This window comes from Micropterus dolomieu, linkage group LG13, assembly GCF_021292245.1.
Source record: "Micropterus dolomieu isolate WLL.071019.BEF.003 ecotype Adirondacks linkage group LG13, ASM2129224v1, whole genome shotgun sequence".
Lineage (NCBI taxonomy): Eukaryota > Metazoa > Chordata > Actinopteri > Centrarchiformes > Centrarchidae > Micropterus > Micropterus dolomieu.
This window is the reverse complement of record NC_060162.1, coordinates 25,673,346-25,687,649: the sequence shown is the minus strand read 5'-3', so window position 1 is coordinate 25,687,649 and position 14,304 is coordinate 25,673,346. Positions and strand designations below refer to the sequence as shown.

General features: G+C 38.5%; 1 protein-coding gene across 1 annotated transcript in view; it reads left to right on the top strand.

The window, feature by feature from the left end:
• The first annotated feature begins 847 nt into the window (after positions 1-847).
• Positions 848-14,304, top strand: part of LOC123982287 — a 31,435-nt gene continuing 17,978 nt past the window's right edge. The window contains exons 1-3 of the mRNA XM_046067728.1: positions 848-930; positions 4,369-4,482; positions 7,526-7,653. Of these exons, the coding sequence (XP_045923684.1) occupies positions 901-930; positions 4,369-4,482; positions 7,526-7,653 (272 nt within the window). The 5' untranslated portion in view covers positions 848-900. The remainder of the gene's footprint in view (positions 931-4,368; positions 4,483-7,525; positions 7,654-14,304) is intronic.

Sequence of the window (14,304 nt, the reverse complement as noted above, 5' to 3'; positions counted from 1 at the left end):
GATGTTAAAATATAAAAACAATGAATTTACTGTTTTTCACTTATAGGACAATATGGAATAAGTGTATCAACAGACATCATTCAAACAGTAACAACTTTGGAATGTTACTGACAATTAATTTTCACTTTCCAGAGAAAGAAACATTTTTTTTATTCAAAGCCATTTTGTTGTTGTTGTTGTTTATACAATTTTCCTAGAGCTCACCACCATCCACAAGTTAGTTGCAAAGGTAGTTGCAATGCAATGCACTGGATTGTTGGGTAATAATAATCAAGGGCATTTTAGTGAGTATACTTCATTTTGTCCTTTTGAACAAACTACATACTTAAAACCTTCCTTGAATTTGAATGTAGTCTGGAATTGAGATTCATTATTTGTCCAAATGTTTAGTTCATCCTGGGGTCTTAAGTTTGAGGTTCCTGTAGTTTGGTCCAGGTTTGTGGAACGCTTCTGAACAAATCAAATTTAAGCAACGTAGAAGTGTATAACTCCTCCCTTCATGCATAGCTTTTTTTCTCTCATTCAATTCAAATTAGCTTTACTGCCATGAATTCACTCACTCACTATCTTACACACACACACACACACACACACACACACACACACACACACACACACACACACACACAAATGAGAGGTTGAGTAAACAGATCAATCAGGCACAGAAACCTGAAAAAGTCTGGTCTAATATTAACTAACAAACTCCCATTGTCTTTCTCCCAATCATTCTCTCTCTCGCTCTCTCTCTCTCTCCCCATTCTGGTCAGTAGGGAGGTTGTAGTTAGGGTCATCTCTATGTACACAGGAGTGCTGCCCACCCACCCCCACACACACACCCAGAGGAAGAGGGACACCCTCTGTGGTCTGAGCTCAGTAAGGAAATTAGTTTTTTCTGTCATCATGAACACTTCTCTCTCTCCAAGTCCTGCAGTGAGTATTTTAGAAACATTTTACAGCTCAAGAGATATTAAAAAGCATCAGAACAGTGAGATAAAGTGTGTCTTTAAAACTTTACTGGTGAAACATTTGGCTAGGTTACAAAAATTTGGACTTTTAGCTAAAGGTGGCCTTTAAGCAGCTCCTTAAAGTCTTAGTATTGAAGAAGTTTGCTAAACTTAATTTGCCTGTTTAAGGTTTTTGTGTTGAAGAGTTTTTGTTGGAGTTTACCTAATTTCACCATTTGGAATGATTTAGAATAGTTAGTAACAGTTACTAAAGGTTAAAGCCTAAAAAACTGAGTGACTTAGCTAAAGAATAGCGTACAGCCTTTGCTCCCCTCTGTCCTGCTGGTATTATAGACTTGTCTGAGCTAACCATGAACCCCCTCGACTTGCATCTTTTGTCGAGCTATGATGTTTAGCCTGCAAAGGTTTAGGCTTTTTGGTTACCAACATTTAGAGAATTGGTTAAGCAGATAGTAGCATTTATAATGGTACCGGAATGTTTTAGTTTGAGTTTAATTTAAAACCTTAAAAAATGTCAGGTTATGTTATTCTGAAAGTACATACCTGTCTCCTAGATATTACGCATTTATACTACTAATTTGGTTTCCCAATTACGTTTTGCTGGGAAAAGTAATTAGGAAAACAAATTAGCAGCACATAAACATAATTTAAAGGGGACAGGGTTGTACAGTAACTTGCAGAGAATTACAGCATCCCACATTCACCAGGCACTATTTTACTTTATAATGAGGTTTTTTGAAAATAAATAGCTTTGTTGGGTCCACTGAATGTCACATGCTACCTGAATACTGTATATTGAGACTTTTTTCCATTATCCTCTTATCAACTATAAATTCCTCTCTGCTCCCTCAAGCTCCTGTCTATGCATGTAATGGTTCTTAGGGGGATTATAACACAATGGATTTGCATTGATTGCATTTAATCAGACTCACTGTGTCATGAACACCCAGCCCACTCATGTTGTGAATGCATTCACTCATATGGTGAGTAAGGGAATTAATTGCCTGCTGTCCATTTGTAGTTTTTATATATATATATATATATGAAGATTGATTTCCTCCTTTGAAGATAAAAACATACATATGAGCCACCGGGGTTGGTTGCTTCAGAACAGGTGGTGGGTTTCAAACAGTGGTGGGTGGGAAGCTTCTACCAGCTGAGAGTCTGTTCAGTAAGCAGCACTTGTATTGTGTCTATCAATGCCGCAAATTTATAATCCTCGTCTTCAGAACAATACTGAATATTTCTTATGTTATACCATGGAGCACTTTGACACTTAACTGCTGAAACCAACTTAAAGATGTAAAAGACATTCTTCACTTTTGCTTTAACAAGAGGTGGAATTAAGGTTTTGTAATTTTCCCGTTTCACTTTTGCTTTCTTGCTTTTTTTTTTTTTTGAAAAAAGTCGTCCCAGTCGTTGGAGATTTCAGACTTTGTGTTTCTACCTCATTTGCTGTCGCTCATTCTGCTTCAGAACAATGACTCCCACAGGGCAAGGTTATCCATCACAGTAAACACTAGCCGAGCATAATGCTTTTACATGACTGCCTGCTTCCTGTCACTGACCTGACATGCTGACAGGTAGAAATGGATGTCTCCTAGGACGCCGTGTCTCTAAAGAACATGTCATATGACAAACTGCGCCGCCTGTTAGTCTGGACATGAGTTTATTGAAAGCTAGGTGTAACGGTTGGGGTGGACTTTTGGTATCTTACTATATTGGCTTTTTAATCTAAAAACAATGGCAAATGATAAAAGATATAATCAGGTGTGCTTTGTTATATAATCAATGATCACGCAGTACATTCTTAGCCTCGTGTGGATGTTTTGATGTTTCATTATTTTAGGGGCCCTCACCCAATTTAACACATGTAGGTCAGTTTACTTGTTACCAGGAGTTACTAGAAAACAGTTGTATAATGTCTTCTGTGGCTCTGGAGGAGCTTCCTAAAGTCTAACAAAAGTTACCCATGTTGGATTTTATTAACATAACGTCTGTGTTATAATCTCGGGTGCGGGGTTGGAAAGACATGGGGGTTTAACAGGCTGGGAAGGCCTGATGAAAGGTGATAAGTTGCATGATGGGAAATCTAGATCCGAGTGTTTCTGGACTTTGACCTATATGACGGATTAAAGTCAAGATATCTGCTGTTTCCATTCTGACCAATCATTTTTTTAATCTGTCTTTCGTGAGTCCCCCAATTAAATTGAAGCTATTTAATCAATCAAAGCACATTCTCTGAATCCAGCTCCTCGATTTGATGCTTGTTTTGTCTTGCTTTATGTTATTAGAAATTGTATATCTTTGGGTTTTAGACTGTTGGCCAAACAAAACAAGACATTCAAAGACTTCGCCTTTAGCTCTAATAACTTGTGATGGCCATTTATCACATGTTCTCATATGTTTTACACATCTTAAAGACTCAATTAATTGATTAATTGTATAAAAAAAATTAAACCAAATGAATTTATAATGAAAAGTTGCATTCTTTGAAAGACATTTAATCCCAACAAAAATACAACACAAGGCATTAAACAAACAATATCATATGTCATATCAATACAAAAAATTCAATTTCTAAAATTTTACATTTCAGTCAAATGTTTAGCGTCTTTTATTACATAATAATAATAATAATAATAATCTTTATTTATAGAACCACTTTTCAAAACAATGTTATAAAGTGCTTTCACAAGAGCAAAGACAATAAAACACAAATAAATAACAAGATACACAGTAAAAAAGTAGCATAGCCATGTTGCATCCAATCATGTTAAGTCAATTTTATTTATATAACCCAAAATATTATTTTACTCCTTCAAACTTTCCAGACTTTCTTTAGTCCAATCAGATTTCTCAGTCTGTCTGATTCTGACTGCAGGTTAACAGATAAACAAAGATCAAGATTCACTGTGTTTTATATCGCTAAAGGTATACACTTATAATACTAAAGGTATTTAGGACGTCCTCTCTGTGCTCCAGTGAGTCTGGAGGGCAGGATTCACCACATTTCAGCCTTTCTCTCCCATCGCTCCTGTTTCTCTCCATTCCACACCAGTGCAAAGCTTTGTAAAAGAATCAGAGGAGGAAGTTTTGCCAGTTGGGTGTTGCCTTAATTCTGGTTGACGATGGCATTTAGACTCTAAGGGAAAACTATTTGCATAATGTCCTTCAGATGAAACACATTCTACAATCAGTGCACATTTAGAATAGAGATAGAGTTTTTTAAAAGATGCTTTCACCACATCAGCGGCCAATAGGATCAGACTCCCAGAGGTGTTTGGTTGCTGCCAAAACTGGTGGTTGAGAAACATAAGGCAGATTTACTGGACGAGGGTTACTGTGATTAAAGTTAATAACGATAAAATAATGAAAATACTCTGTCTGTCTCTCCTTAAAGTCTCCAGAGTTCCAAAGAAAGAGAGAGGACTTCCCTGCTTCGCTTGGAAAACTACGGCAGCTGATAGAAGACAAAGTTCACATCCTACAATCCCCCATCACTGAGGAGCAACAGGTAACTGACTGACAGGAAAGATTATTATAAACTTAAGTGTATGAAAACCCTAATGTGAGGGAATTGATCAAGTAGAACTTGTACCAAGGGCAAATAGCAAATGACTGTGCAAAGATGAAATGAAAAAGCAGTGTACAAGTTTCTATGTTATAAATTTATAATTAAGTAATGGCCTTTTTTATACAGTCTATGGTAATGGGGGGGGGGGGAAACTGTACAGAAAGGTACATTTACATTACAGTGTTACAAATGTTACAAATTCCAAGATAGACTGGGTTGGCCACTGATCGGAAGTTGTCTGTTTGATCCTCCGGCTCCTTCAGTTTGCATGTCGAAGCAGCCTTGAGCAGCTTTACTTAACTGGAATCTGAAACATGACAACTCCAGTGAAAACAGTTAGATGATTATCTCCAGTGTAGGAGAGGCATCAAGTGTCATTTTGTCTTTGCTGACACTTGATGGTTTTAAAACATGAATATGTGCTAGAGGGGGCAGGGCTAATTGCTCAATACTGCCATAACTGCATACCTCCTAACAGTCTATGCCGGGATTTGTTTTTATTGGTACTTTCTTTATGCAATTCACTTGCTTTTTCTCTCCATTCCTCTAAGGTTATTACTGTCTGTCTCTCTTTCTCCCTTTCCTTTCCCTTGTTGTTGATCTCTCCTGAGGCAATGTTCAGAAAGGCATCTCAATCCCAATGTACTCCCCTACCCTGTTAAATAAGTGTCATTTCTTTTAAGCCCTAAAATAATTAAGAAAAATCAATCATTTGGGTTTAATGACACTCCCCTCAGGTGACCTGTGTTTGACTTCTCTAAAAGGTTTGTGAAGTGAGCATGATGTCTGGAAAAGCTGTATGCTCTAAGTGACAGTCCCTATTTGGAATTTGCATTCTTGCAACTGCAAGGATTAAGTTTTTTTTTTTTTTTTTTATAAATATTAAGATGCATCTTTTTGGGCTGAAGTCAATAAAATTCTAGCCTACACAAAGGTTTATGGAGCTTTTTGGCAATGACATGTGATAGAGAGCACTAGGACACCCTCCCAACAGGAATGCCAACAACAGGGTGATCCAAGAATATAAAATATTCCCAAACTCATTTTGCCCTTACTGGAACATATTATGATTAAAAGTAAGTGTTTTAAAAAGTTGCATTTTCAAAATGTATTTTGAAGTATTACCATTAGAGGCCGGCCGATATTAGCTCATTGCAGATAGATCGGTGTCAGCTGAAAAAGGACAGAAAGATTCCATACCAACCATTCCATAGTTTGTCCACCAGTTTATTTTTTGTAAGTGTAAAATGTCCTGCAAACTTTATTTCTTGATTGCAAATGTTTGAAAAAATAAAGGACCCTGTTTATTTATATTATGGGTTGTGTAAAGAAATATACATTTTTTTTAAATCTGAAATATAATCACAACAGTTCTTTGCATAATGATGTAGAAATGGTTGTGTGTGTGTGTGTGTGTGTGTGCGCATTCTGCGCTCGTTGAAAATTCAATCATCACAAAAAACCTTGATTCTGGAGGCCTTGAAAAGTCAAAGGAATCTGGAAAATGTGTGTTTTCAGTGTGGACTAAAGATCCTAATTTTGAAAAACAAATCCTATTTGGCTGCTGTGTGAACATAGTGCCAGTTTGTCTCTCAGACTGAGTCACATAGACACAAACAGACAGACAGAAGATAGGCAAGGGTGAGGGTGATCATCATGTTCTGCCAGAATGACTCAATCGGTCTGTTGTCTTTCAGCCCACAGCCGCTCACTGAAAAACTCCATCAGCTCAACAAGTTCAGACTCACAGCCAGATTAGATGTCACCCACTCCACTCCAACTTTATCTATACATGTCACATCCTCGAGAGTCTCTTTTTGTTTTTTCCTCTCGTCTGTCTGTCTACCCTCACTCTCTGCTTTCAGCTGGTGATTCATCACTCTCTTCTATTTTACTCAACATGTTGCTATGTCTGATAAATTTAGACAGCAGACTACTGAGAGTTGAACAGTTACATGGGTATATTCTCATAATGAATACTCTCCAGACTAAATATTTTATAATGACTTATGGAGCGTCTGGTATGTGTTTTCACCACACATTTGTTTTCGCTCTGAGAGTCAGTATCTTCCCTTTTACCATGGTAAATAAAAGGATGTGTTGTTCTGAGACAGAACTATAGTTATAAATCCAGCCTGAAGATATGGCACTGTCTTATTTCCCAGCAATAAACGCGGTCAGTGTGCAGAAACTTTTTACATTTGCTCCCTGAATTTGGCCAAGGCCAGTTTCTGTATCTTGACTACTATCTCAACAGCCTATCCAGTGTGTGCTACCAGCGTCAGATGATGGACATATTTTGCTTTTCAGATTAGTAGAGATGCACTTAATAAAACGGTAACCCAGTGTCCATTATTCTCCAACAAAACTAATAGTCTAGAGCCATGCTAGTGACTCTGTAAAGCTGTACTTTGGCACTGTGGTGCTTTGAGGTAAATGCTAATGCCAATCTTGCAACATGCTCAGAATAGTAATGTTATATGTTGATGTTTAGTTGTTTGCCTTGATCGCCAGTGTATTAGTATACTAATCTTTGCTAATTAGCACTAAACACAAATTAAAATTGAGGCTGACAGGGATATTAGTTTGTCATAAACAAAGTACTGGATAAATGACAATTTTGACCTGATGATGGCGCTGGAGGAAAAGTCACTGATTACCACATAGTTATTTGGCCTACAGTCCATCCTGATGGGGGCATGAATGGGTGTACCAAATTTCATGGCAATCCATCTAATAGTTGTTGATATATTACATTCAAAACCAGAAAACTGTATGGCAGCACTAGAGGAAAAGTCTGGGGATCCCCAAAGACATTAGGATACATCCTGTGAGGACCATGAATGGAAATCCATAGAGCCATGCCACTAGCATTGCCAAAACATTTAGTCATCTCAGTAAATCTGAACAAACCGGCGACTCGGGAGTTAGAATGTGTTGGTTACAGCACTTCTGTAACTTCTGTCTCTTCTCTGGTGATCAGGGTTTGGTGTGTGAGGAGAACACAGGTAGAGGACTGTGGAGGTTTGCCGTTTTGAGTGAGCAGCTGACCTTTCACCTCCAGCAACTGCAGAGACAGACAGAGCAGGAGCTCAGCAGCATACACACACAGTGAGTCAATGACATGTTATGTATGTGAAACAAGGGAGCTACTGTATGAGAAGGCACACAAAGCCTTAATTTCTTTGCACAGAGGATATTTTCTGTGGGTTGGATGATTGCTGAGGATTGAGGACCTGACATGTGTTTGAAGGACAGTTTCCTTGCATATTACTCAACCCTGGGGCCCATTACATACTCTTAAATCTATTGAATATAAAAAAGTTAGTTAAGTACGAAAAAGTTAGTAATCCTGTTACTACAAAAACTATAATATATGATCCTGTTTACTTAAAGAAATAAAAGGTTGTTCATAAAATTGCATGTTTCAGGTCATAAGAATGACCTTGTGATTCTCAAAATATAGATTTTGTAAGTAATAGTAGAGTAGAATAGAATAGAGTTATATAGATGTATGTTGCATTTTGGCAATATCCTTACTTCTTTTTTCTGTAACTGGACTCTCCTCTTTATAGAAAGGACCATGTCATGTAGTATTTAAACATGCGAGTAGGAGGCAGCTCTGTGTTGGTTTGTGGGGTTTTGTCACAGAGCTGAAACAAGAATGTGGGAGTTTCTCTGTATCTCATAACAGCAGCAGGTTCTGCTCCACTGGAGAAAACAACAGTGTGTGTGTGTGTGTGTGTGTGTGTGTGTGTGTGTGTGTGTCGCTGAGACAGGGAGAGACGGGAAAAGACAGAAAACCAATGGAAATTGTTCTTTCACACATTTGTTTGCATGCGAGCTCCTGTAAATCAAATCAAATTGAGTCCTTAATTTTACATTCACGTGTTACATATACTCTTCGCAAAGTCGGTGCTCAAATCTCTTCTTATCTTTATTTTACATTTCTGTTTCCTTGTTTGGTTGTATGAAACAGTTGTACTGTACTGAGAACTGATCTCATCTCCATGACCATTCTTTTGCCAAATTTATAATCTGTAACTCTGAGTGGAACTATGTAAAGTAATGCAAGACTGTAACTACACATCACTCCTTTACTATAACAACATCCTCTTAGGCTTTTTCAAATTTCAATTAGATTATTAAGAAGATTATTTCAATTGTGTCATTACAGTACATCAATATCATAATGACAGACACACCATCATGCTCAACTGTCCTCTGTGTCCATTCAACTGCGTCTCTTCACCAAACCACCTGTGCCTGCCTCTGTCGTTTTTTTCCCAACACAAACCAAAATAAAAAACGTTACTTTGTGACAATCTTTGTTACTTTCTGGAACTGACAATCTGACAGCCGTGCACACTCCATTCAGAGGTGTGTGGAGGTGAGAGAGTAAGCAGGGTTTGAACATCTGTCATTCTTCACCCAAGTACCTCTGTCACATTTTGCGTCCAACACCTTGAATGCCTTCTAGTATTGACTTTCCGAAATGGTGCTGCGTTATCCCCATTAGAAGGACGTGTCTCGAGTCTAGTATCATAGTGGTGTGTAATATCAGCATGAGCTTTATGCAGCCATATTTACTTACCACAGCAAATGATCATAATGTCAGTACTGACACTGATAGGTAGGTAGGTACATTTATTGTCACAATGAAATATATATATAATATATAATGAAGCTTTGTAACTCCTCTGCTCTGCTATTTCTGCTACATAGCAGACAATATACATTAATACAGAAGCAATTATAAAAATGGTAAACTTTTCAATAATCACTGGAGCAGTGCTGAGGATGCCGTGCACATCCCATGCCAGTTAGTGATGTTTCCAGTCAGGATGCTTTCTATTGCTCCTCTGTAAAAGCTGACAAGAGCTTGGCGTGGGAATTTGGCCCTTTTTTTGGAATTTGGTCGTTTCTGAGCTTTCTTTACCAGCGTGGAGATGTGAGACGACCATGTCAGGTTCTCTGTGATGCTGATTCCCAGGAACCTGAAACTGTTCACTTGCTCCACCTCAGCTCCACTGATGTAGACAGAAGTGTGTGTCTTTGTCTCCTTCTTCCTGAAATCAACGATCAGCTCCTTAGTTTTGCTGACGTTGAGCAGCAGGTTGTTCTCTGAGCACCACTCTGCAAGATTATCAATTTCCTCCCGATATGAAGTCTCATTGTTGTTTGAAATCCGGCCGATGATTGCGGTGGCGCCTGCAAACTTCACAACAGAGTTCTCTCCATGTCGGGGGATGCAGTCGTGGGTGTACAGCGTGAACAGAAGGGGGCTGAGCACACAGCCCTGAGGGGCCCCGGTGTTGAGTGGAGGAGGCGAGTCCGCCAATCCGAACTGACTGGGGTCTGTTTGTTAGGAAGTCCAACATCCAGTTGCAGAGTGTTGTATTTAAACCCAAAGTGCTGAGTTTGCTGATAACAACCAAAGGGATCAACCAACCAATCAAAAGTCTGTGTGTGACATCACAGATGCTACAACCATATTTATTTCTGTCTGCAATTCTATCCTGGACATCAGGCCGGCTGGTAAAAGTGAAAGTAGAAGTGTCTAAAAAGTTAGAAACTGTTTGTAGTCCTGGGTAAATGAATCTATACAAACTGTGAGAAAGTGAAAGTTGCTGGGGAATTTTCCGATTTTGTTACCACTTGTGGTGTGTTGACAGTAAGTGTTCAGATGGTAGTAGGTGGCTGCTGCCTCACCCTGCTCGCTTGTACTCTCTGTACTCCTGCCATGACGAACAGTTTGGCAGAACAACGCTTCAACTGGTCTCACTTCTGTCAGACAAGACAAGCGAAAACACATCTCAGAATTCAAGGTGTGCCAGCAGACACACACCCACCCGCACACACTTGTATACACACACACACACACACACATTATTCTGATGATTTTCCAGGAAATCTCTTAATTTCTCTGCAACATTGTGGTTCTCATTGCCAAGACTGATCCTGTCACAGCTCGGATCAAAGGCTTAATTAAAGGAGATGAATAGGTTCTCAATAAATAGTGTTACATGTCTCTATCACGTTGCCCTGCCCAACATGATATCCACTTCTCATATCCACTTGGCTTACTGGAACAAGACGTCACCCTGCTTTCATTTTACTGGGGTTTTCCTTGGTTTTAAGGGAGGCTTATACGGTAACGTCAGTGCCAAGACTGGCTTTGTACAGGAAAAGAGGACAGAGCTACAATCCTGAACATTCAGGAAAGGAGATAAGTCGAGATCCTTCTCTTTTTTCTAAATGGACCTTTAACTGGATGCAAGGAGGCAAGCAGCTTTAACACTGAGAACCTCTGGAACAGTTGTTTAAAAGTCTGCTTTACTTCAGTTTCTTTGTGATAATGATGCATTTTAAACCAGTGCTCTGCTACTGTTTGTCCCAACCTTCATGGCTCTGTGGTGAAGCTAAAGCAGTCTTAACAGTCTACAAAACTTTTCTCACGCTAAGGGAGGTAGAGTGTAGGATAAAGAGCATTATATACATCATTACCATCCTACAAAGCAGCAAACATGGAAACTACAGACTAAATTACAACGGAAACAGTCACAATAGTTCTTTTCTTTTTCTATGCTCTTTACTTGATAATCCATTACACCAATTGCTTCCCAAGAAATCAAACAAAATGGCAGTAACAAAAAAAGGAAGAGAAATAAAATAAAAGATTGATTTGACTTATGAACATCTTGCTTCTTGTACCGACTGGCTATTGCCTTATTAACTATGAGATCTCGGTAGTAAATCCTCTGCGTGTGTTGTGGCTGTTTTAGTTCACACTGAAATCTGAAGTGACACTATTCAGAACAGAAAAGGAGAGCCAAGACGTAAGTCTGCCATGTTCAGATAAAATTATGGAAACTGAAATTAGACTTTTTTTCAGTTGACAAGCTGCTTGTGAGTCTTAAGACTTGTTTCATTAAGCTGTTTTATTTGTAACGGAGTGGCGTGAATTGAAAACAAACTGTCGATATACGGATATGGCACACTAAACATTTACTGTCCTGTTTTCTTTGTCTTTGTTTTTAGATTTTCAATTAACACTATTTAAAAAGCTTAGAATGCTCTTTTGACTGTACCATCTCACACGGCTGATCCTCAGTTAACAGGGCTGAGTAGAACTACAAGGATTTGAGTCCCTGTTCTCTCTGCTGTTAACATGTTGACAGGGCCCGCTATCAACCGCTTTTACCAGAGTATGCAGCGTGGACAATCTGGATTTACAGTGACGACTGTATCTAAAGAAGGGTTAGAGTCCCCTCAGGGTTAGAGTCCCCTCAGGGTTAGAGTCCCCAAGTGTTAAAGGGTTAGAGTCCCCTCAGGGTTAGAGTCCCTTAGTGTTAAAGGCTTAGAGTCCCCAAGTGTTAAAGGGTTAGAGTCCCTTCAGGGTTAGAGTCCCTTAGTGTTAAAGGGTTAGAGTCCCCAAGTGTTAAAGGGTTAGAGTCCCTTCAGGGTTAGAGTCCCTTAGTGTTAAAGGGTTAGAGTCCCCAAGTGTTAAAGGGTTAGAGTCCCCTCAGGGTTAGAGTCCCTTATTGTTAAAAAAAAAAAAAAAAAGGAGTAAAATAAACAAAGGTGAGAGACCTGCATGTTTTTATTTTCTATTGAACTCTTTTAAAACTTTTTTATTTTTCCCTGTTGCTTTTAAATGTTTTTCTGTAAAGCACTTCGAATTACCTTGTTGTTGAAATGTGCATACAAATAAACTTGCCTTGCCTTGCTTAATTATGGCTGACATTCCTTTTCTTGTATTCTTTTCCTGCTTTCTCAGAAACTATTTTATAAATACACTTTGTGTTTTTATTACTGGAAGCACCCAGGGCAGGCCGTGATGTCAGAGCTGTTACTTCTTCACATTGTGTTGATTATGTTAATTTTTAATCTAAAATTCTGGCCACATGTTTGGCATTGTACATTTAAAAAGTACTTCTTTATTGTCTACAGCAGTGCATGATGGCCTGAAAGCTCACACACAGACACACAGCAATCCAACATGGTCTCAGCAGCAGCACACGGTGGAGGAGTAGATGAAGTCTGGTTGGGATGGATTTGGTGTGTTGTTTTCGGTGGTATTTTCCCATAGATAGACAGACAGCCTTTAGTCTGGTTACGCAAGGCGAGTTCAGCTTGTTGCCAAGACTAACAGGCAGACTGGTGGTTTGGAAAACAGCCAGCTGAACTCTGTCAACCCTCTCCTCGTCTTCATCTTCTTCTTCTCTGAAGGATAATCTGTTCATTCGTCTTCATATCTTCAAATTCTTCTGATATCGACCACGAGATTGTTTAACAAGGTGGAAAGGCTCAGATTCCGCAGTGATTTATCCTTTTAAATTAGTTTTCTTTTTTTTATCCAAATAAAAAATTCATATCCTTCTGTAAGACACCATGAAGGTCAGAGGTCACAGTGATTTGAAAACAGAGGATGATCATTTATAGTCAAAAATTACTGTTCAGAGCAGCATTTTGACTTTGAACGTGTGTGCAGGGGAATGCGTAACATTGTCTTTTTCCTGAAGAACATGCTGTAATGGTACCCCTAAGTAATGCACTGAATCTTTAACTGCTGCTGGAACTGAGCAGTGGCCTCCCAACAGGAAGTAAGCGTTTGCAGTCATTTGAGGCCTTTTTTTCTTTAAATTCTATCTTTCTGTTTTTCTTTTTGATTGAAGAACACGCAGCAGGGTTGTGTAACAGAACATAACTAAACATGATTTTTGTTTTTCTTTACTCCATCTTCTTCATCGGTATCTGTCAAAAAAGGTTTGCCTTTTAAAAAAATTGTTACGGTTTGATGACTAGAATCAATTGTCCAAACTGTTGCCAATTAATTCTCTGTTGGTCAGCTAGAATTGTTTCAATATTTAAACTGTAACTTATATACTCACAGTTTTAGTTCTAATTGCTAATATACATGTAGAAAATGTGCAATATGAAGTAAAAGTAGAATCATACATGAACACTGGTGTTCCTTTACATATAGCATCGCTCATCTTTGGCCATGATAGAAACACTTTGTGAAGGGGATTTTAATCACCAAAATGTATGTTTTTGTGCTATAAATACTCACACAGTGTATGTATCCTGTGTATCCTTGACTCAGTGACAGGCTGCAAGTGGTGAGATATATTAATGTAAAAAACACCCACACATTTTTCACCTGCTATTATGGAGTGAAATGTGTTTGTTACATACATTCAAGCAATTATGAAGCCCTATTTACGCTTTTCTGTATGTAAGCACCTAATCAGAACACAGAGCAGCTGGCACGGTGTGTGTGTGTGTGTGTGTGTGTGTGTGTGTTTGTGTGTGTGTGTTTTTCAAATTGTCAACTAAACACACAGATATTCATAGGTAATTACTGTTGATAGATGATGTTCCTCGTTCAACACGCTGCGCTTTACTTTAATGAAGCCATTTCATTGGTTAAGATCAGTTTTGATTGACAGGTGACAAAGTAGATAATTTGCATGAAGCTTCAAAGTCTTTCCCACAATTGATCAGGAATAGGCCTGTGGTAGGCTACATACAGGTTGCCATGATAAGGCTGTTACTGTTCTGGTGAATCACATCTTTATTTCTACCCAAGGCTGTTATTGCTGTTAGTGTTTTTATAGCATGGTTATTTGACAATTAAATGTATTTTAAACAATAACAAAAAATTACAAACAGTAGAAAAAACAGGTCCTGAAAGCTTAAATCTGAACGCACCAAACAAAAAGTCTTCTTTTTCTGAAGCACTTTTTTTTTCTCTTC